General features: G+C 43.3%; 1 protein-coding gene across 1 annotated transcript in view; it reads left to right on the top strand.

Annotated features, from left to right (window-relative positions):
* Positions 1 to 20,432, top strand: part of LOC144506097 (ubiquitin carboxyl-terminal hydrolase 25-like) — a 59,831-nt gene that overhangs the window by 25,667 nt on the left and 13,732 nt on the right. Inside the window, exons 3-4 of the mRNA XM_078231913.1 lie at positions 5,147 to 5,288; positions 13,106 to 13,229. Coding sequence (XP_078088039.1) covers positions 5,147 to 5,288; positions 13,106 to 13,229 — 266 coding nt within the window. The remainder of the gene's footprint in view (positions 1 to 5,146; positions 5,289 to 13,105; positions 13,230 to 20,432) is intronic.

The raw sequence follows: 20,432 nt of genomic DNA, 5'->3' as shown, positions 1-20,432 counted from the left end.
CTTGTTGAAGTTGTACAAGACATTGGTAAGGCCACACTTGGAATACTGTGTACAGTTCTGGTCATCCTATTATAGAAAGGATATTCAACTAGAAAGAGTGAAGAAGAGATTTACTAGGATGCTACCGGGACTTGATGGTTTGAGTTATAAGGAGAGGCTGGACAGACTGGGACATTTTTCTCTGGAGCGTAGGAGGCTGAGGGGTGATCTTATAGAGTCTATAAAATAATGAGGGGCATAGATCAGCTAGATAGTCAAAATCTTTTCCCAAAGATAGGGCATAGAGGGCATAGGTTTAAGGGGAGAGATACAAAAGTGTCCAGAGGGGCAATTTTTTCGCACACAGGGTGGTAAGTGTCTGGAACGAGCTACCAGAGGTAGTAGTAGAGGCGGGTACAATTTTGTCTTTTAAAAAGCATTTAGACAGTTACATGGGTATGATGGGTATAGAGGGATATGGGCCGAATGCGGGCATTTGGGATTAGCTTAGGGGTTTAAAAAAAAAGGCGACGTGGACAAGTTGGCCGGAGGGACTGTTTCCATGCTGTAAACATCTGACTCTAATTGATGCTTTTTTGCTGTCACAGAATAGGTTAAGAAGGATCTAACTGAGATTCTCAGGTTATGGAAGACCTTTGGGTGCATAACTAGCAGGTGATTGATCCCACTCATTGAGAAATCGATAACCAGGGGCATGAGCTCTGAATTATCAGCTGTAGAATGGAGTGGTGGGTCGGAAGAATTTTTTTTGACGCCTTTTATTAGAACACTGCTTTACCACAAATGTATATTGAGGTTGCGACTGTAAAATAATTTGAAAGGACAGGTATTTGTAAAGGAAGAATAGGGAAACATGGAAATTGCATTAGAATAGATAATATCAGTTGAGCGCATACACACATAAGTAATGGGCCAAGTGGTGTCCTGCGCTGTAAGTTTCATGATTCTGTGTTTCTAGATCAGGCCCAGGTTGTCATTTATTCCCCCCTCACAAAAATTAAAAGGAAATGGGTTGTTACTAAGTTATGATTTTGTATTTAGACATCATTGAAATTAACGCTGATACTCTTGTGTGGACTGCGAAGCATTGTAATAGGAGCAATGGCTGCCGGCCAGTGACAAGTCAGTACATTTGGTTGTATGCAGAATATCATATTCAGAGGCGGATGGGTTACATACCAATAAAAGGTCACAGCATTTTAGATGAGCATTTAGTTGCTAAGACACTGATCACTCCAGCAGTATTATAACCAGGTTTGTTTAGTATGTTTGTGCCAATATGCCAGCTGAAAAACATTTTATCAAATCCACTTGAATGTGCAGATGAATCCTTGTGCAATACTCTTAATTTATTCCTTCCACAATGTTCTTCACTCAGCTGCCACTGCCATTACATTGGATTTATACTGTGCCTTCAGCGTTCACCATCACCAATGATGGACCTGTAACCAGCAGTACTTCACCCCTAGTGCAGCACAGTTCACGTTGTCATGGGAACCCTCTGTTCATCCTCATCGTTGGAGTAATCAGATCAGACGTTGATTTCGTGGAATCGTAGAATGATATAGCACACCAGAAGACCATTAACCATTATGTCTTTGCCAGCTTTTTGTTGGAACTATTCAGTTCTTCTCAGTTGCCCATTCTTTCCCCATTGCCCTATATTTATTTTCCCTCATGTATTGAACTAATCCATTTCATGAAAGCTTGTTTTTGTGAAAGGCACTATATAAATGCAAGTCTTTCTTCTTCTGTCTTTTGACAGTTATTGTTTAATCTGCTTCTACCGCCCTTTCAGGCAGCACATTCCAGATCACAGCAACTCATTGTGCAGTAAAAGTCTTTCCTCATATTGTCTCAGGTTCTTTTAACATCTTAGTCAAATATGACAGAGCCTCTAAGTGCAGCATTCCCTCTGTGTAACATTGAGTTGCTGATCAAGAGGATATGATGCTCCAGTCTTGGTGTAGGGCACGAACTTGCTGCTTTCTTGATCAGATGTGACTGCTTCTGAGTGAGCCAACCTGGCCCATGAAGCCTGTCTTTTAACTGTGTAAAAGGGGAGAGTAATCTCTTGCCTTTTGTGAGTCAGTAACAGAGTGAAATTGGCAGAGATTTGTCCATTTTAATATACAGGAAAGAAAGATGACGAGAAGCAAAATCTGCAGTGGACTGCAAACTGGATATGTGTTGTTAAAAAATGAAGCATGACCTTTCAGCTTGAGTGGTAAAATGTAACTGGTAGTTGCTTCCCTTTGAAGTACATCTTCTTGTTCAGTTATTATTCATAATCTCATTCATTCTTGTGAATGTGGGCATCACTGACAAGGCATCATTGATTGGTTATCTCTAGGGGTAACCAAGAAGGCAGATAAGGGCAGTGCAGTTGATGTTGTCTACATGGACTTCAGCAAGGCCTTTGACAAGGTACCGCATGGCAAATTGTTGCATAAGGTTAAATCTCATGGGATCCAGGGTGAGGTAGCCAAATGGATACAAAATGACAAGACAGAGGATGGTTGTAGGGGGTTGTTTTTCAACTGGAGGCCTGTGACCAGCGGTGTGCCTCAGGAATCGGTGCTGGGTCCACTGTTATTTGTAATTTATATTTGGATGAGAATTTAGGAGGCATCATTAGTAAATTTGCAGATGACACCAAGATTGGTGGTATAATGGACAGTGAAGAAGATTATTGAGGATTGCAATGGGATCTTGATCAATTGGGCCAGTGGGCTGATTACTGGCAAATGGAGTTTAATTTAGATAAATACAAGGTGATGCAATTTGGTAGATTGAACCAGGGCAGGACTTTGTCAGTTAATAGTAGGACGTTGGGGAGAGTTATAGAACAAAGAGATCTACGGGGTATGGGTTCATAGCTCCTTGAAAGTGAAGTCACAGGTGGACAGAGTGGTGAAGAAGGCATTCGGCACGCTTGGTTTCATTGGTCAAAACATTGAATACAGGAGTTGAAGCGTCTTGTTGAAGTTGTACAAGATATTAGTGAGGCCACATTTGGAATACTGTGTGCAGTTCTGGTCACCCTATCATAGAAAGGATATTATTAAACGAGAAAGAGTGCAGAAGAGATTTACTAGGATGCTATCGGGACTTGATGGTTTGAGTTATAAGGAGAGGCTGGATAGACTGGGACTTTTTTCCCATGGAGTGTAGGAGGCTGAGGGGCAATCTTATAGCGGTCTATAAAATAACGAGGGGCATAGATCAGCTAGATAGTCAATATCTTTTCCCAAAGATAGGCGAGTGTAAAACTGGAGAGCATAGGTTTAAGATGAGAGGGGAGAGATACAAAAGGGTCCAGAGGAGCAATTTTTCCAGAGGGTGGTGAGTGTCTGGAACAAGCTGCCAGAGGCAGTAGTAGAGGCGGGTACAATTTTGTCTTTAAAAACCATTTGGAGAGTTACATGGGTAAGATGGATATCGAGGGATATGGGCCAAATGCGGGCAATTGGGTCCAGCTTAATGGTTTAAAAACTAGGCGGCATGGACAAGTTGGGCCGAAGGGCCTGTTCCCATGCTGTAAACCTCTGACTATGACTCTAGTTATCCCAAGAAGGTAGTGGTGAGCTGCATGAGTCACTCGTCAATGTCACTTTTAATCTTTGGTGCATTTTGCTAAATCACTTCAGAGAAGTGGTCAACAACACTGATTTGGAAGTTGAGCCGTGTAGGCCTCAGAGCAGATTCACTTCCCTGATTAGTGAAGCCTTTGGATTTTTACTAAAATCTGACAGCTTCATGGTCCCTTTTGCTAATACCAACTTATTTCTAGATTTTATTACAAACTCCAATGATTTGTGGTGATTTAAAAAAAAGGTAACTTATGACTAAGCCTTTGCTTTTGTTTGTACGAACACAATGGAGGATGGACTCTGTTCATGGGCGTTGCATTTATCTAATACCGTTAACATAGGCAATTGTCTCAGTCGGCTTTCTGAAGACATATTAACAAAAATATCAGCAATGGGATGCTGTGTCAAGAAAGGAGCTTATCAGGCTGGCGGAACAAAAAACTGATTAAAAAGGCTGTTTTTAAGAAAGTTATAGGAGAAGACTGAGGTAGAAAGGGTGTTGAAGGAGCTCAGAGCAGGAGGTCTACATGGCTTCTCATGGTCAACAGCTCGTTTGAAGGGCTGCCACATTTGAGGATGGGTGGGGCGATGTTACAGAGATGGAAGTAGGCAGTTTCTGACCGATCTTTCTGGGGATAGAAGCTCAGCACAAATAAGACCCAAAGGTTGCAAAGTGAGTGAGCCTAAAACAGCGGCTGGAGTTGGTGAAGGAACTGTTGACTCTGGTCGAGAGCAGGTGTGGGTGAAAGCAAAGGTGATGACTCTGATTTTCTTAAGACTGGACATTGGATCAGTGGTCTTTCAGCAGCAAGACAGTAGATACTAATGGATAATTTGAGCTGGATGCCATAAAGTTTAAAGTTCATTTATTAGTGTCACAAGTAGGTTTACATTAACACTGCAATGAAGTTACTGTGAAAATCCCCTAGTCACCACTCTCCGGCGCCTGTTCGGGTAACACTGAGGGAGAATTTAGCATGGCCAATGCACCTAACCAGCACGTCTTTCGGACTGTGGGAGGAAACTGAAGAACCCAGAGGAAGCTCACGCAGACACGGGGACAACGTGCAGACTCCACAAAGACAGTGACCCAAGCTGGGAATTGAACCCGGGTCCCTGGCGCTGTGAGGCAGCAGTGTTAACCACTGTGCCATTGTGCCGTTACATGGGTGTAATGTGTGGATGCTGACCTCATTCCTGAAGATGGTTTTGTCCAGAAGCGGCCTGTAGATGAGGAAAATGGGGAGACCACGGAACAGGTGTTTATGGTCCTTATGGTATTTGTTTCAGCCTCATTAGCCTGTGACGAAGAGTCATCTAGACTCAATGTTGGCTTTGTTCTCCCTCCCCAGGTGCCGTCAGACCTGCTGAGATTTTCCAGCGTTTTCTGTTTTTGTTTCAGATTCCAGCATCCGCAGTATTTTGCTTTTATCATTGCCCTGTTTATCTGTTACTCATTCCAGCTCATTCGCTTTGGCAGTAGATATCCTGAGTTGTTTGTCAAAGTCCAGCGCTTTGTCTACAGTTAACTTATCCACTCATGCTTTTTGCAGGCGAGTAATGGGGATCTTGCAGAAGCTGTTTCTTTCCTGACGGAGAAGAATGCCAAAGCACCACAACAGGAAGAAGCCTACTATCACACAGGACAAACCAGCAATGATCGTTACATCAGTGTGGGAAGCCAGGCTGACACAAGTAAGTGACATATGGGACGAAGGCTTGTTGTAGAAATCCTAGAAACCCTACAGTGCGGAAGGAGGCCATTCGGCCCATCGAGTCTGCACCGACCACAATCCCACCCAGGCCCTACCCCCACATATTTACCCGCTAATCCCTCTAACCTACGCATCTCAGGACTCTAAGGAGCAATTTTTAACCTGGCCAATCAACCTAACCCACACATCTTTGGACTGTGGGAGGAAACGGGAGCACCTGGAGGAAACCCACGCAGACACGAGGAGAATGTGCAAACTCCACACAGACAGTGACCCAAGCCGGGAAACGAACCCAGGTCCCTGGAGCTGTGAAGCAGCAGTGCTAACCACTGTGCTACCGTGCTACTGGGCAAACAAAAAAATTCTCCTTTTCTCCTGGAGGACTCGTTAATACAAGCGTTAATAACGAAGCTGCCATAAGGATGAACAAAGAACACTTATTACCTCCCAATTGTGTAGTGTTTCCAAGCTTTCTGATGCTTCTCCTTTTATATGGGGGCAGCTCCAGGGACTTGGGTTCAATTCCTGGCTTGTGACTCTGTGGAGTTTGCACGTTCTCCCCGTGTCTGCGTGGGTTTCCTCCGGGTGCTCCGGTCTCCTCCCACAGTCCAAAGATGTGTGGGTTAGATTGATTGGCCATGATAAATTGCCCCTAGTGTCCCGGGCCGCGTAGGTTAGAGGGATTAGCAGGGCAAATAGGTGCAGTTACGGGGATAGTGCCTGGGTGGGGTTGTTGTCGGTGCAGGCTCGATGGGCTGAATGGCCGCCTTCTGCACTGTAAGGATTCTATCATTCTACGCTAACTTCAGTGGAGACGGCTGATAGTTTGTTTAACCTGTTTGATTTCCGTTGTCTTGCATGATTGTGCCCAAACCTTTGACAGTGACAGTAAAGGTAGTGATAAGCAGCTGAGCCCTCGTGTAGCACCTTTGTTAGATATTTTCAGTGGAAAATGTGAAAACAGATTGGTCACTTTGTTAGACAAGGCTGTTAGCCTAAAAGTTAAACCAGGCCTTTCAGAAGTGAAGTTAGGGAACACTTGGACATGGAAGGGGTAGTAGTAGTTTCAAACTCTCTTTAAAAGGTAGTTGGTGCTAAGTCAGTTATTAAATCTTGAATCTGACATTTTTCTTAATTAAAGATACGAAGGGATATTGGGCAAAGGTGGGTATATGGGGTTAGGTTTCGGTTGACTGGTGGAAAAGGCTCAAGGAGTTTCATGGTTTGCTCCTTTTCCTATGTTCCTGGGGCAACATGGTGGCACAGTGGTTAGCACTGCTGCCTCAGTGCCAGGGACCTGGGTTCAATTCCCGGCTTGGTCACTGTATGGAGTTTGCATGTTCTTCCCCCTGTCTGCGTGGGTTTCCTCCGGGTGCTCTGGTTTCCTCCCACAGTCCAGCAATGTGTAGGTTAGGTGGATTAGCCATGCTAAATTGCCCCTTAGTGCCAAGATGACTAGCTAGGGTAAACGCATGGGGTCATGGGGATAGGATCTGGGTGGGATTGTGGTCGGTGCAGACTTGATGGGCTGAATGACCTCCTTCTGCACTGTAGGATTCTATGATTCTGTGCTGCTCCTCCTATGTTCCTATATTTTCTTGGGTTTACAGATGAAAAATAAATTGAGTGAATGGCCCCACAGTGTACCTCTAATTGATGGAGTATCTTGAGCTATTGAACAGTTTGAAGTTAGGTCCCAGGCAGCATTATAATATTTAGATCCAACATAGATATCTTGCTTGGGTTCATTTGATTGGTCTTCTCTGTGAATGGATTCCACATCCTTTGCGGCAGAGATTTGCTTCCACATTGCAATGTACAGACGTCGATACTGTGACCTGGGCAGCATAAGCTGTAAGCTTTGAAATGCCTTTGGTATGTGATCCTGCACTCATCCACATGTGACCTAGTGTATGATTCAGTCTTCTGAAATCTGATGAGAAGGCTGCTAAGATGAGATCAATGTGAAATTACATTGTCCATTTTGGTGGTTGTAAGTGGTTGAACAGAGTAGTGTTTCCAGATTCTGAGCTCCTGCGATATGTTTATGCGTTTTATACAACTACAAAAGTTGGCAAATAATGTTGGTTAGGCCACATTTGGAATACTGTGTCCAATTCTGGTCACTACACTACCAGAAGGACGTGGAGGCTTTGGAAAGAGTGCAGAAAAGGTTTACCAGGATGATGCCTGGTATTAGCTATGAGGAGCTAATAGTATTAGCTATGAGGAGAGATTGAACAAACTGGGATTGTTCTCCCTGGAAAGACGGAGGCTGAGGGGTGACCTGATAGAAGTTAACAAAATTATTAGAGGTATAGATAGGGTGAACAGTTGGAAGCTTTTTCCCAGGGCTGAAATGACAATTACAAGGGGGCACAAGTTCAAGATAAGGGGGGGAAAGGTTCAGTGGAGATGTGCGGGGGAAGCTTTTTACTCAAGGTGGTGGGGGCCTGGAATGCACTGCCAAGTGAGGTGGTTGAGGCAGACATGTTAGTGACATTTAAGACCCATCTTGATAGGCATATGAGCAAACAGGGAAAAGAGGGATATAAGCGGTTGGTTTAGATAGGTAAACGTGATCGGCACAGGCTTAGAGGGCTGAAGGGCCTGTTCCTGTGCTGTACTGTTCTTTGTTCTTTATGTTCTGTCACCGATTAGCCTTATTAGTGGAACAAATAAAATACCTTACCTTTTTGATCACCTTTGGATGAAATGTAAGTTGACTGTAACAGCTGATTTTGTCCCAGGCTCTGTCAGGTATTCACAGAAGGTGATACTCTGACTTTCTCTCTTTGACAGACAATTGAGGGGCTGACCTGACTCATTTGTCCAGGGGTTGTCAAGTAACGATGCCAATTCAAAAGAGGGACTGCTGCTTCTCTTGCAAGCCAACCTCTGTTTATCAAAGTGATTCAGGTCCACTCAACAAATGACGTGTAGATTCTGTTCAGGAAAGTGCTAAATCTCAATGTTTGATCAGAATGCAGACATGTTCCGAACATTGGTCTGACTGGTTAGGCTAAGTGTACACCATCTTTCCAGCTTTCGCACCACCTGAAAATATATGAAACCATTGATGATTGCTTCTAACTTTCAAATTCTCGTGAACTAAGTTATGTCTTTGTGCTGTCCTTGGGTGTGTACCATCAGCCACTCTGGGATGTTTAGTCTTTGCAACGTGCAGAAGCAGCTAGCAGTAGTCAGTTTTGTGCATGTGTGTATACATGCATGCATCTGTGCACTTACTTGCATGAAAGAGTCCGATTGATAATTCATCAGTGATACATGTGCTTCATTTTTATGTGGAGATGCCGGCGTTGGACTGGGGTAAACACAGTAAGAAGTTTAACAACACCAGGTTAAAGTCCAACAGGTTTATTTGGTAGCAAAAGCCGCACAAGCTTTCGGAGCTCCAATCACCTGAAGAAGGGGCTTGGAGCTCCGAAAGCTTGTGTGGCTTTTGCTACCAAATAAACCTGTTGGACTTTAACGTGGTGTTGTTAAACTTCTTACTTAATTTTTATCACATGCTTGCTGATCTGTATCGATTCCTAGTCCATCAATGACCCAGATTTCAAATTCTTATCCTCTGTTTCAGCTCTCTCAGCGGTTTACCTCTCCCAATCTCTGTAACCTCCCACAGCCCTCAATTTCTGTGCTCCTCCGTTTTTAATCTCATGAGCATCACCCCATTGTTGGTAGCCATGCTTTCAGCTGTCTAGGCCCTAAATATTGGAATTCCCTCTCTAAACCTCTCCACATCTCTACCTTTCAATTTTTTTAACTCGCTCTTCGAAACCTGTCTCAAACCAGCCTTTCGGTCTCTGATTTCTTAATCGCTTTGTGTCCATGTGTCAAATTAGTGTGATTTCTCTCCTGTGAGGTATCTTGGGCCAATTTTACGATGAGAAAGTCATTACAGAAATGCTTGCTATTTATATAATAACAGAACCTTTCTAATGCACATCAAAGTTTCATTTTCCCAGAATTAAAGCCTGCCTCTTCCTCTTGTCTGTCCCATTGAGATCATCCACAAAGAATCTACCCACAGGCAAATTGGCTTTGCTTCAACATTGCTCGTTTTATTGTATCGGAGATGTTAGAGGCAGGGGTCAAGTGGGCACTTGTTGGTGAAAGAAATTTCTGTGCTGCGACTTCCGTTGCTCTCTCAGTACTCAGTTGAAAAAGGTCAGAATGCCTTAACTGCTGCCACTGACAAGATACCGATCCGCATCTTGTGCTGCAAATGTATATGAAATAATTATTTTGATTGAACAATATAGTTCATCCTATTCTCAAATATCAGTTTTAGTACTATGATTTTTGGTTACCAACCTTACAGAATTGTACACAAAACTTGTAGTTGTCCAGATTGCTCCAAATCAGAGCTGCCAGTTTCTGCATTTTTACTATTCTAAGAACTGGAGCTGAGCGAATTCTCTGTTTTTGACTGCTGTGGAACTGCAAGTGAGGTCGGTCTCTGCTGCTGCTGCTTAGTGTATGCACACGACAGGTGATTCAGGTCTTATGCCTGTAAATGGTTATCTTTGGCTAACCCTGCATTGGAAGCTGGTCTATCCATTGATGTGGAGCTGCCGGCGTTGGACTGGGGTAAACACAGTAAGAAGTTTAACAACACCAGGTTAAAGTCCAACAGGTTTATTTGGTAGCAAAAGCCACAAAAGCAAAAGTGTGTGGCTTTTGCTACCAAATAAACCTGTTGGACTTTAACCTGGTGTTGTTAAACTTCTTACTGTGTCTATCCATTGATGCACATGCTTTTGGGGAAGTGAGTGGGCGTTCCCCAACTTTTCTCTCCCTCTGCCCCAAACCTCTTCTCACTTGAGTCATTGCGGGAATACATTGAAGGAACGTGGCATGTTGGCTTTTATTGCGAGGGGATTGGAGTACAAGAATAAAGAAGTCTTGCTACAATTGTGTAGGGTTTTGGTGAGACCACATCTGGAATACTGTTCACAGTTTTAATCTCCACATTTAAGAAAGGATGTACCTGCTTTGGAGGCGGCGCAGTGAAGGTTAGATAAATTGGTCCCTGGGGTGAGGCAGGTGTCCGATGATGAGATACTGAGCAAAATAGGCTGGTATTCTCTGGAGTTTGGAAGGAGGAGAGGTGATTTCATTGACACCTACAAATTTCTGAAGGGATCTTAGAGAACAGATGCTGAGAAAACACTGGGGTGCAATCCCAGAATAAGGGGCTGATGATTTAAGACTGAGGTAAGAGGAAATTACTTCACTCAAAGGGTTATGAATCTTTGGGATTTTGTACCCCAGAGGGTTGTGGATGCTCCATCTTGGAATACATTTAAGGCTGGGAATGACAGACTTTTGGTCTTTTGGAATTATGGGATATGGGGAGCGGACAGAACAGTGGCGATGAAGCCCAAGATAAGCCATGATCATAGTGAATGGTAGAGCCGTTAATGTTTGTGTGCAAGCCAGGTAAATGAGTGTCAGGAAACGAATTGGATGATGACACCATCACGGGAGCCTAAACCTGCTCCCAAACATTCATTTTTCCAACAGCATCTGATAAAGCCAGAAATGGGGATCCTCACTGAATTCCTTTTCCCACCCTAATATGTCATGTGAAGGCCGATTCTAACCCCATTGCTGTCAGACAATGAACAGCTCATTCTGTACAAATTAGGAATTGAAACTGGGACTTTCCAGTCTATGTAGCTTGACAGTATTAAATTGTGTCTGTGTTCTTGACTTCCACTTGTTTTTCCCTCTCCTGAACCACTCAGCACAGAAGGGGACCATTCAGCCCATTGGCCCTGTTCTGGGTCTCCGAAAACGCTAGCCAATTAGTCAGACTCTTTCCCTAAAGCTTTCCAATTTTTTTCCTTTCCTTTTGGAAGTTGCTATTGAATCTGCTTTCACCGTCCTGTCAGGGAATGGATTCCAGGTCATAAGCACACACTGCAATAAAAAACAATCTCATTTTATTTTTGGCCTATTGTCTCTTTCTTTAGATGTGCCCTATGACAGAGGGTTCTTGTTTCTGACTTCTGCTTCTAGTAAAATACCCCACAAAGTGTTAACTTGTTTGACTGAAATGCGGAACTTTGCAGATTTTCCAGTTTTCCTCATTTCAGATGTGACATGTACTGCAAGTGCAGTCTTGTCACTAGGCTTATTGTTTAGAATATTGCTACCAATATTGTCAACGCTGCTCTTGCTGCTGTTTTTTTTTGTGGGTGAAATCATTCTTGAGCCAATATGCTTACTGTGAGATGCACTTAATTCATCAATTTGGGAACATAGGATATGGAGCAGGCCATTCATTTGTTTTTTATTCATTCGTGGGACATGGGCATCGCTGGCTGGCCAGCATTTATTCAGCCTCATGACTCAATCTCTGTCGTTTAAGTACATTGCTGCTCTGAACTAACTCCATATCCACCTTTTCCCCATATAATATCTTTGGAAAACAAAAAACCTATAGCTTCAGCAACGAAGAAGTTCAAGTCAAGGGACAGCTTATTATAATCTGCTCAGAGCCTAGATCGTAACCCCCACTGCTGCCACCTTGCTCATTGGTAAAGACATTTCCAGGCAAAGGTACACAGGTTGCCTAATGATCCGTCCCAGCAGGAACATGTGAAATATGACCTGCTTGGCTGGTTTTCAATTGCTTTGGGCTTGGTGTTGGCCAATGCGAGGTTCTTAAGCGGAAATGGTGATACAGCCGAACAAAGTCTGTCAGCTGTGATTGTGGAGAGGCATCCCAAACGATGAGACATCTCTACTACCAAAGCCATGCAGCCCTGAAGATCTGAAAGCCTTCAAATCTCGAGCCGCAGCCATGCAAAGCAGCGGCGAGGGAAGATGCAGCAATACAACAAGATGATGATGATGATTTAAGATGTATGGTTGCTTCTGTGAAGAGAGTTATACACTCCTATCACCCTTTGTATGTCAAAGTGTTTTCTAATTTCACTTACTCTAATTTTTAGACTATGTCGAGACTGACCAAGCAGCAGAAACAGTTTTCCCTGAACACTGTACCTTAACTTTAATCAAATCACCCCTCAACTAAGTTCCAGGGAATACAACCCAGGTTTATGTAATCTCTCCTTGTAACTTAGTTATTGGAATTCGGGTATCATTCTCGTAAGTCTTAGCTGCACTTCCTCCAAGTTCAGTATGATTTCCTAAGATGCAGTATCCCAAACTGCTCACAGTACTGTAGCTGTGGTTTGATCAGAGTTTTGTATAGCTTAAGAATGACTATATTCTCCTTGTATTCTATTCCTCTCAATGTAAAGACCAACATTCCATTAGCATTTTTGATTATTTTTTTGTACCTGTTCTTGGCATTTTAATGCACCTTAATTTGCTCCCCATCAATGAGCAGACCTTAACTACCGGTGTGCCATACAGTGTCAAAACACTCCCCATAGTTTCAAGGCCACTTGTATATAGTGCCTGAATAAGACAAATTCCTTTTTTAATTACAAATGTTTCTGGGATGTTTTAATGATCAAATCCATTCCATCTTCTGTGAAAATTGCAGATCACTTACCTTTGATTTTTAAAAAAACGTTTGGAAAGACTGAATATCTAATTGTATGAATGAGTGCTTTTTCTACTCTCCTGAATATTTCACCAACCAACTATTTACACTTTGCTGAAATACATGTAATTGTGGTCCTTTTGCTGTACTCATTGGTCATCCAAAAGAACCTTTTCTCTCTCCTGTCCCCCGCCAACCCCCAAAATATAAATTTGTCTCTAACTCGAGGATTTTCTTTGTCGTAATTACAGATGTAATTGACCTTACTGGAGATGACAAAGATGACCTACAGAGAGCAATCGCCCTAAGCTTAGAGGAATCCAACCGAGCATTCAGGGAGACTGGCATAACAGACGAGGAACAAGCCATCAGCAGGTAAGGATCCTCTCAAATTGAGGCTTATAAAGAAAGTAATTTCTTGAGAGGTTTTGGTGTTGAGAATAGAGTGCTTTCTGTTTCAGAACCCCTGTGTGTTAATTTAACCCATTCAGTTCTCTGCCTAATGGGAACATTTGAGTGGGAGCAGCTAAAATTGGAAATCATCTTACTGTCCTATTGTTCGTTTTTGACTTTCAAATCACCCAAGATTCCTTCTACAGGCAGACTGAGGCTGAAGTGAAAAGTAAAGATTGTGGCCCAGCCATTTTAACCAGAATTCTGTGGGAATCCTAATCGAGGTCAGTTCCTTGGGAACCAGGAGGAGCAGGAAAGATCTTAGGATCCCAGGAGAAATCCTTGGGTCTCTTCCAACTACTTCTTTCTCAATATCAGCTTATGTCTGGGAAGTCCCTCACCCAGCCTCTCTGCCATGCGCCGTCCGAGCACTTGCTTTATACTGGGAATGTTCCCTTGCATTTGGCAACATCTAGCTCTTAGCCTGATTTCAGTTCTTGCCTGGGAATACTGAACTGAGATCCAACAGTTACAATCGGCCACCCTCTCTGACTTCCGGGAGCCCATGCAATGATTCTCTTCCCGACTTTAATGGCAGCATTAGGCACTCCTTTACAAACGGATTAAAAGCGAACACACTCTGCCATTACCCCCATGACGTGCCACAGCCCCAACTTCAAAAGAGTGCTCTCTATGGCAGTAGTATGTCATTTGTTTCCACAGCTACCTCTACATTCCATCTGTAGTCATCGATTACTGAACTAGGCTAGTTTTGTGCTGTGGATCAGCTTTGAGACTGTACAAACCTATCAAACCCTCCGCAGCACCAGGACCTTACAGCCAGGAGACAGAAGGAGAGAAGAAATGTCTTCACTCAGAGTTGTGAATCTTTCAAATTCTCCAATCATGTTCCATTGTTGACCACATTTAAGGTTGTCAGAGATGAATTTTTGATCTCTTGGGGAATCAAGGGATATAGGGAACAGGTGGAAAAATGGAGTTGAAACGCAAGATCAGCCGTGATCATATTGAATGGCAGAGCCAGCTCGAATGGCTGTATGATTTACTCCTGCTCCCCTTTTGTGTTCTTGTGGAACTCATCCAGTCACATTGGGCTGTATCTAAACCTGTGCTGTAGAGGTGGAAAACTACCGCGAAACCTACTGCACATGGTCCTGCCCTCCCCTCAAACTGAGTTTAAAGGTATATAGTTTTTTAAAGCAGTAGAGTTTTTTATTACAGTGTGAGACTTTGTGGGGCTGCTTGGTTATTAGTTGAAGGTGAGAGATTGCAAGATGTATCCTGGGGCTCACGCCCATTAGTGCGTCAAAATAATTTTTATTAAAGAAGCGTGTGGCAGTGTTGCTTCTGTCAAAAGTGTATTTAATTTAGTCAGACTGTGTTTGATAAGTGTGGTATTGTCAATATTTCCCAGCTCTCTGTTTAAATCATGTTGTTGTTTCTTGTGGGGAGATGGTGGCATAGTGGAAGGTCACTGGACTAGTGATCCAGAGACCCAGACTAACGCTCTGGGGACGTGGATTCAAATCCCACCATGCCAGCTGGTGGAATTTAAATTCAATTAAAAAATTTGGAATATAAAAATAGTCTCCGTCATGGTGACCATGATACTATCTTCAATTTTTGTAAAGACCCATCAGGTTCCATAATGACCTTCAGGGGAGGAAATCTGGTACGATTACCCTGGCTGGCTTTCATGTGACTCCAGGCCCACACAATGTGGTTGATTCTTAACTATTTCCCAAAATGTTCAGTTCAAGGGCAATTAGGGATGGGCAACAAGTGGTCGCTTTGCCAGCGACACCCACATCATAGAATCCCTACAGCATAGGAGGCCATTCGGTCCATCAAGTCTGCACCGATTCTCAGACAGGGCATCTTGCCCAGGTCCTATCCCAGTAACCCCATGTATTTATCCTGCTCATAAAAACATCGAAACATTGAAGATAAGGACAGGAGGAGGCCATTTGGCCCTTCGAGCCTGATCCACCATTCATTACGATCATGGCTGATCATCCAACTCAATAGCCTAATCCTGCTTTCTCCCCATAACCTTTGATCCCATTCACCCCAAGTGCTATATCCAGCCGCCTATTGGATACATTCAATGTTTTGGCATCAACTACTTCCTGTGGTAATGAATTCCACAGGCTCACCGCTCTTTGGGTGAAGCAATGTCTCCTCACCTCTGTCCTAAATGGTGTACCCTGAATCCTCAGACTGTGACCCCTGGTTCTGGGCTCCCCCACCATCGGGAACATCCTCCTTGCATCTACCCTGTCTAGTCCTGTTGAATTTTATAAGTCTCTTTGAGATTCCCCCCTCACTCGTCTGAACTCCAGTGGAAACAATCCTAACCGAGTCAATCGCTCCTCATACACCAGTCCCGCCATCCCTGAAATCAGCTTGGTAAACCTTTGCTGCATTCCTTCGAGAGCAAGAACATCCTTCCTCAGAAAAGGAGACACCAAAACTGTACACAATACTGTAGGTGTGGCCTCGCCAAGGCCCTGTATAATTGCAACAACACATCCCTGCTCCTGTAATCCCCTTAACCTACAGACCTTGGGACACTAAGGGGCAATTTAGCATGGCCAATCCACCTAACCTGCACATCTTTGGAAGAATAAAGAAAAAAATATCTGCCCCCTTGGCTAGATGTAAAAGATTTGCAAAAAAAGACCTGGGGCATTATCCCGGTTGTCGTGGCCAGTATTTATTTCTCAACTAACATGACTTGAAGACAACGTATCTGGTCATTATCTCATTGCTGTTTGTGGGATCTTGCTGTGTTCAAATCGGCTGCCAACTTTCATATGTAACAACAGTGACTGAATTTCAAAAGTACTTCATTGACTGTACAGTGTTTTCCAGATGGACTCGCGTCATGAAAGGCTCTACAGAAATTTAATTTTTTTCTGATTTGGATTTTCTTGCTTGCTGAGAAAGAGGCATTATGAATTTCTGCACTTTCTTTTACCAACAGTTCAATTTTAATCCAGCTTTTGCTTGAAGGTTTGGCTTAAACAATCCTCTGTTTACTAAAGCCCGTGTGATGTAATACCGTGACAGCCCAGCGATATCTACCTTTAGTGCTCAGCTGCTCACTCATTGTATTACAGTCTTATTAGCTGCTCAGTGGACTGTCCAATTATGTGTGAAAGGACTATTCACTGACTGAGTTTATGACAAAATTCAAATTGGGTCACTGCCAGAACTGTGTGTGGGAATTGGAGAAGGCTGTGGCCATTCAAAAGCAACAACAACTTGTACAGAGAGTAATTTAAACACAGTTAGGGGCGGCATGGTGGCACAGTGGTTAGCGCTGCTGCCTCAGTGCCAGGGACCCGGGTTCGATTCCAGCCTCAGATCACTGTCTGTGCGGAGCCTGCATGTTCTTCCCGTGCCTGCGTGGGTTTCCTCCGGCTGCTCCGGTTTCCTCCCCACAGTCCAAAGATGTGCAGGTTAGATTGATTGGCCATGCTAAATTGCCCCTCAGTGTCAGGGGGTTGACAGGGTAAATATGTGGGGTTGCGGGAATAGAGCCTGGGTGGGATTGTGGTCGATGCAGGCTCGATGGGTTGAATGGCCTCCTTCTGTGCTGTAGGGATTCTATGATTCAAAGGTACATCACAGGAGTGATTCGCAAACAGAATTTAATACTGAGCCATGAAAGGAGATATTAGGGCAGATAACCAAATGTCAAAGAGGGATGTTTTAAGGAGTGTCTTAAAATGAGAAGAGAGAGGCACAAAGATTTCCAGAGTTTAGTACCAAGGCAGCAGAAGTCATGGACATCACTGATGGAGAGATTAAAATCTGGGATGGTCAAGGTGCTCGAATTGGAAGAGTGCAGAGCTTTTGGAATGTTGTCGAGTTGATTCCAGAGAGGGGGCTCTAGAGGGGAATTTTGGTATTTGATTTATTACTGTCACATGTATCAGTATACAGTGAAAAGTATTGTTTCTTGCGCACTATACAGACAAAGCATACTGTTCATAGAGAAGGAAATGAGATGGTACAGAATATAGTGTTACAGTCATAACTAGGGTATAGAGAAAGATCAGCGTAATATATTGAGCAACTAAGGCTCACGGTGTAGGATACTATACTAATTGACTCGATGTCATTAAAATGGATATATCTTGCAATCTCACCTTCAACTAAAAACCAAGCTGCCCCACAGCATTTCACTATGTAATAAACTGCTGCAGAAACACCTGTGAACTCCATTTGAGGGAAGGGCAGGACCGTGTGCAGTGGGTTTCACACAAGTTTTCCACCTATACAACACAGGTAGGATCTGGAGAATCTCAAACATGGGGACGCAGTCTCAGGATAAAGGGCCGATCATTTAGCACCGCGATGAGGGAAAATTACTTCAAAGAGTTGTGAATTTGGAGAATTCTCTGCTCCAGAGGGCTGTGGATGTTCCATTGTTGAACATATTTAAGGCTGGGATAGGCAGTTTTTGTTGTGTCGGGGAATTGAGGGATATGGGGAGTGGGTGGGGAAGTGGCTTTGAAGTCCAAAATCAACCATGGTTATGGCAAAACAGGCTCGATGGACTGTGTGGCCTATGTTTTCTGTTCTTTTGTGTTTTTGCATGTTCTTGTAGAATAAGAGAGGATCATAAGTAAATTAGGACACTGATCTGAAACATTTGATACCTGAAGATGGCAATTGGGAATACTATGCAGGTCCCTGGAAGAAATGAATCAGAGTGAGAAGTATTGCGAAAAGCAATCATATCATTACTTAGAGTGTAGAGGGAAGGCTGAACCTCAAAGAAGAAGCTTCTGGAAAGCATTGATCCAGTAGCCTTGTTAGAGACAAAGAGGCTATGATAGGCTATGGAAGAGGTTAAAATGCTGATAAATCACAAAGGTAGCTTCCTTTGGTCGGTTTTGAACTAGGTAGATTGCGATTCCTGTGATTGTGTTAACAAATGTAATCATTGTGAAACAAAAACAGAAGTTGGTGGAGATGCACAGCAATGTGGACTGAGCATCTGAAGGAAACAGTGAGAAGTCTCATAACACCAGGTTAAAGTCCAAAAGGTTTATTTGGTATCATGAGTTTTCAGAGTGCTGCTCCTTCCTCAGGTGAAAGCTTGTGATTCCAAATAAATCTGTTGGACTCTAACCTAATATTGAGAGACTTTTTAATGTGCTCACCCCTTTCCAACGCCGGCGTCTTCACATCATCTGAAGGAAAGAGAGCGATTTGCATTTTCAGTGCCTTTAACAACATCCCAAAATACTTTACAAGTCCTTTTGAAGTGTAGTCACTGTGGTAATATGGGAAACGAGGAAGGGACTAGGGAAAGAAATGTGGCTGTCAAAAGTAAAGGATGATGCGCAGGATAACTGAAATTTGTGAATCAAGATATAGTTAATCTCCAGATATACTATAATCGTAAGAAATATGGCCACAAATCAAATTGCAGCTCGGGCAGTGAGTCTTTCACCTCTTGTGGTCTAGTTATACTTCCCTACTGAGGAAATGAAACTTTATTCTGTAAACTGGCTTAAAGGGTCTATTTGAAAGGAGTTTAGTTAATTTCCAAGATCTGTTCCCAGTAAGCAGGAGCCACAGCAAAGCCTGTACTTAGTTCTACGCAGAAGGATGGACCTCCATCAAGGAGGCTGCTGTTTGAAAGGTAGTTTGAGGCTGGGTCCCATCACGTGATTGACATTGCTCAGCAAAGCAACGTGCAGCCGTACTGTTCATCCAACCCTGCTGTACCTGACACCTCATGATTCATGATGACGACAGTGTTTGCTGACATTGGCTCATGCTCCATTTCCTCCGAGTTATCTACAAATATTTCAAACTTTAAAAAAAGATTTTCATTTCAAATTTTTCCATCTTCTGCTCACTCTTGGTGCCTCGCTCTTTTTGCTTCCTTCCATTCAGATTTGAGCGTGTGTGGCATTCGCATTATTATCATTATGCTTGTTTAGTGCTTTGGTTTTGGTATGCTGTTGGGGACAAACTTCAGTTAAACCATCACATTCCTTGAGGGATATTCTGATCATTTCAAAATTGTTTTCACTCCTTCCATTGCAACCAACAGACTTGTAACCAACGGCACTTTATTATGGTATCGCACTGTCCAAAACACATGCTGTCCAGATTTGTTTGCGTTTTGGAAGGATAAAACCTATAATTATAGTGTTGAATGCTCTTTGCTCATATTATGTAGGAATTTTGATCGTGTATCATTATGTCCTGCTGAAATACAACTGAGAAAGTATCCGTGTGAAAATTTACAAGAATGACCATTTTGCTTTCTTGAGATCAGTTTACATGGTTCGGTTGTTGACCACTGTATTGTCTTCGCAATCTGCCTCAGCAAATGCTTTACCCAGAACCTTGGATGTACACAAAAAGCATATATAAGACTTTACAAGTAGAGGGATAGGGCACAAGGGCAAGGAGCTTGTGCTAAATCTTATAAATCACAGGTTCAGCTTCAGCTGGAGAATTGTGTCCCATTCTGGGCACCATACTCCAGAAAGACGTGGTCTTTCTCCAATGGTCAGACCCTATTTGGAGTATTGTGAGCAGTTTTGGGCCCCATATCTAAGGAAGGATGTGCTGGCTTTGGAAAGGGTCCAGAGAAGGTTCACAAGAATGATCCCTGGAATGAAGAGTTTTGTCGTATGATGAACCGTTGAGGACTCTGGGTCTGGACTCGTTGGAGTTTAGAAGGATGAGGGGGGGGTTCTTATTGAAACTTACAGGATACTGCGAGGCCTGGATAGAGTGGACGTGGAGAGGATGTTTCCACTAGTAGGGAAAAACTCAGGGCCTCAGGCTAAAGGGATGATCCTTTCAAACAGAGATGAGGAGGAATTTCTTCAGCCAGAGAGTGGTGAACCTGTGGAACTCTTTGCCACAGAAGGCTGTGGAGGCCAGGTCAGTGAGTGTCTTTAAGACTGAGATAGATAGGTTCTTGATTAATAAGGCGATCAGGGGTTATGGGGGAAAGGCAGGAGAATGGTGATGAGAAACATATATGCCATGATTGAATGGAGGAGCAGACTCGATGGGCCGAGTGGCCTAATTCTGCTCCTATGGTCTTATGTTGAGATCTATGGGAGGGTGCAGAGGAGATTTACTAGATGGTACACAGATTAGGCACTTTGGTTAGGTGGA

This window comes from Mustelus asterias, chromosome 17, assembly GCF_964213995.1.
Source record: "Mustelus asterias chromosome 17, sMusAst1.hap1.1, whole genome shotgun sequence".
NCBI classification, from domain to species: Eukaryota; Metazoa; Chordata; class Chondrichthyes; order Carcharhiniformes; family Triakidae; genus Mustelus; species Mustelus asterias.
This window is presented reverse-complemented; position numbering and strand designations above follow the sequence as displayed.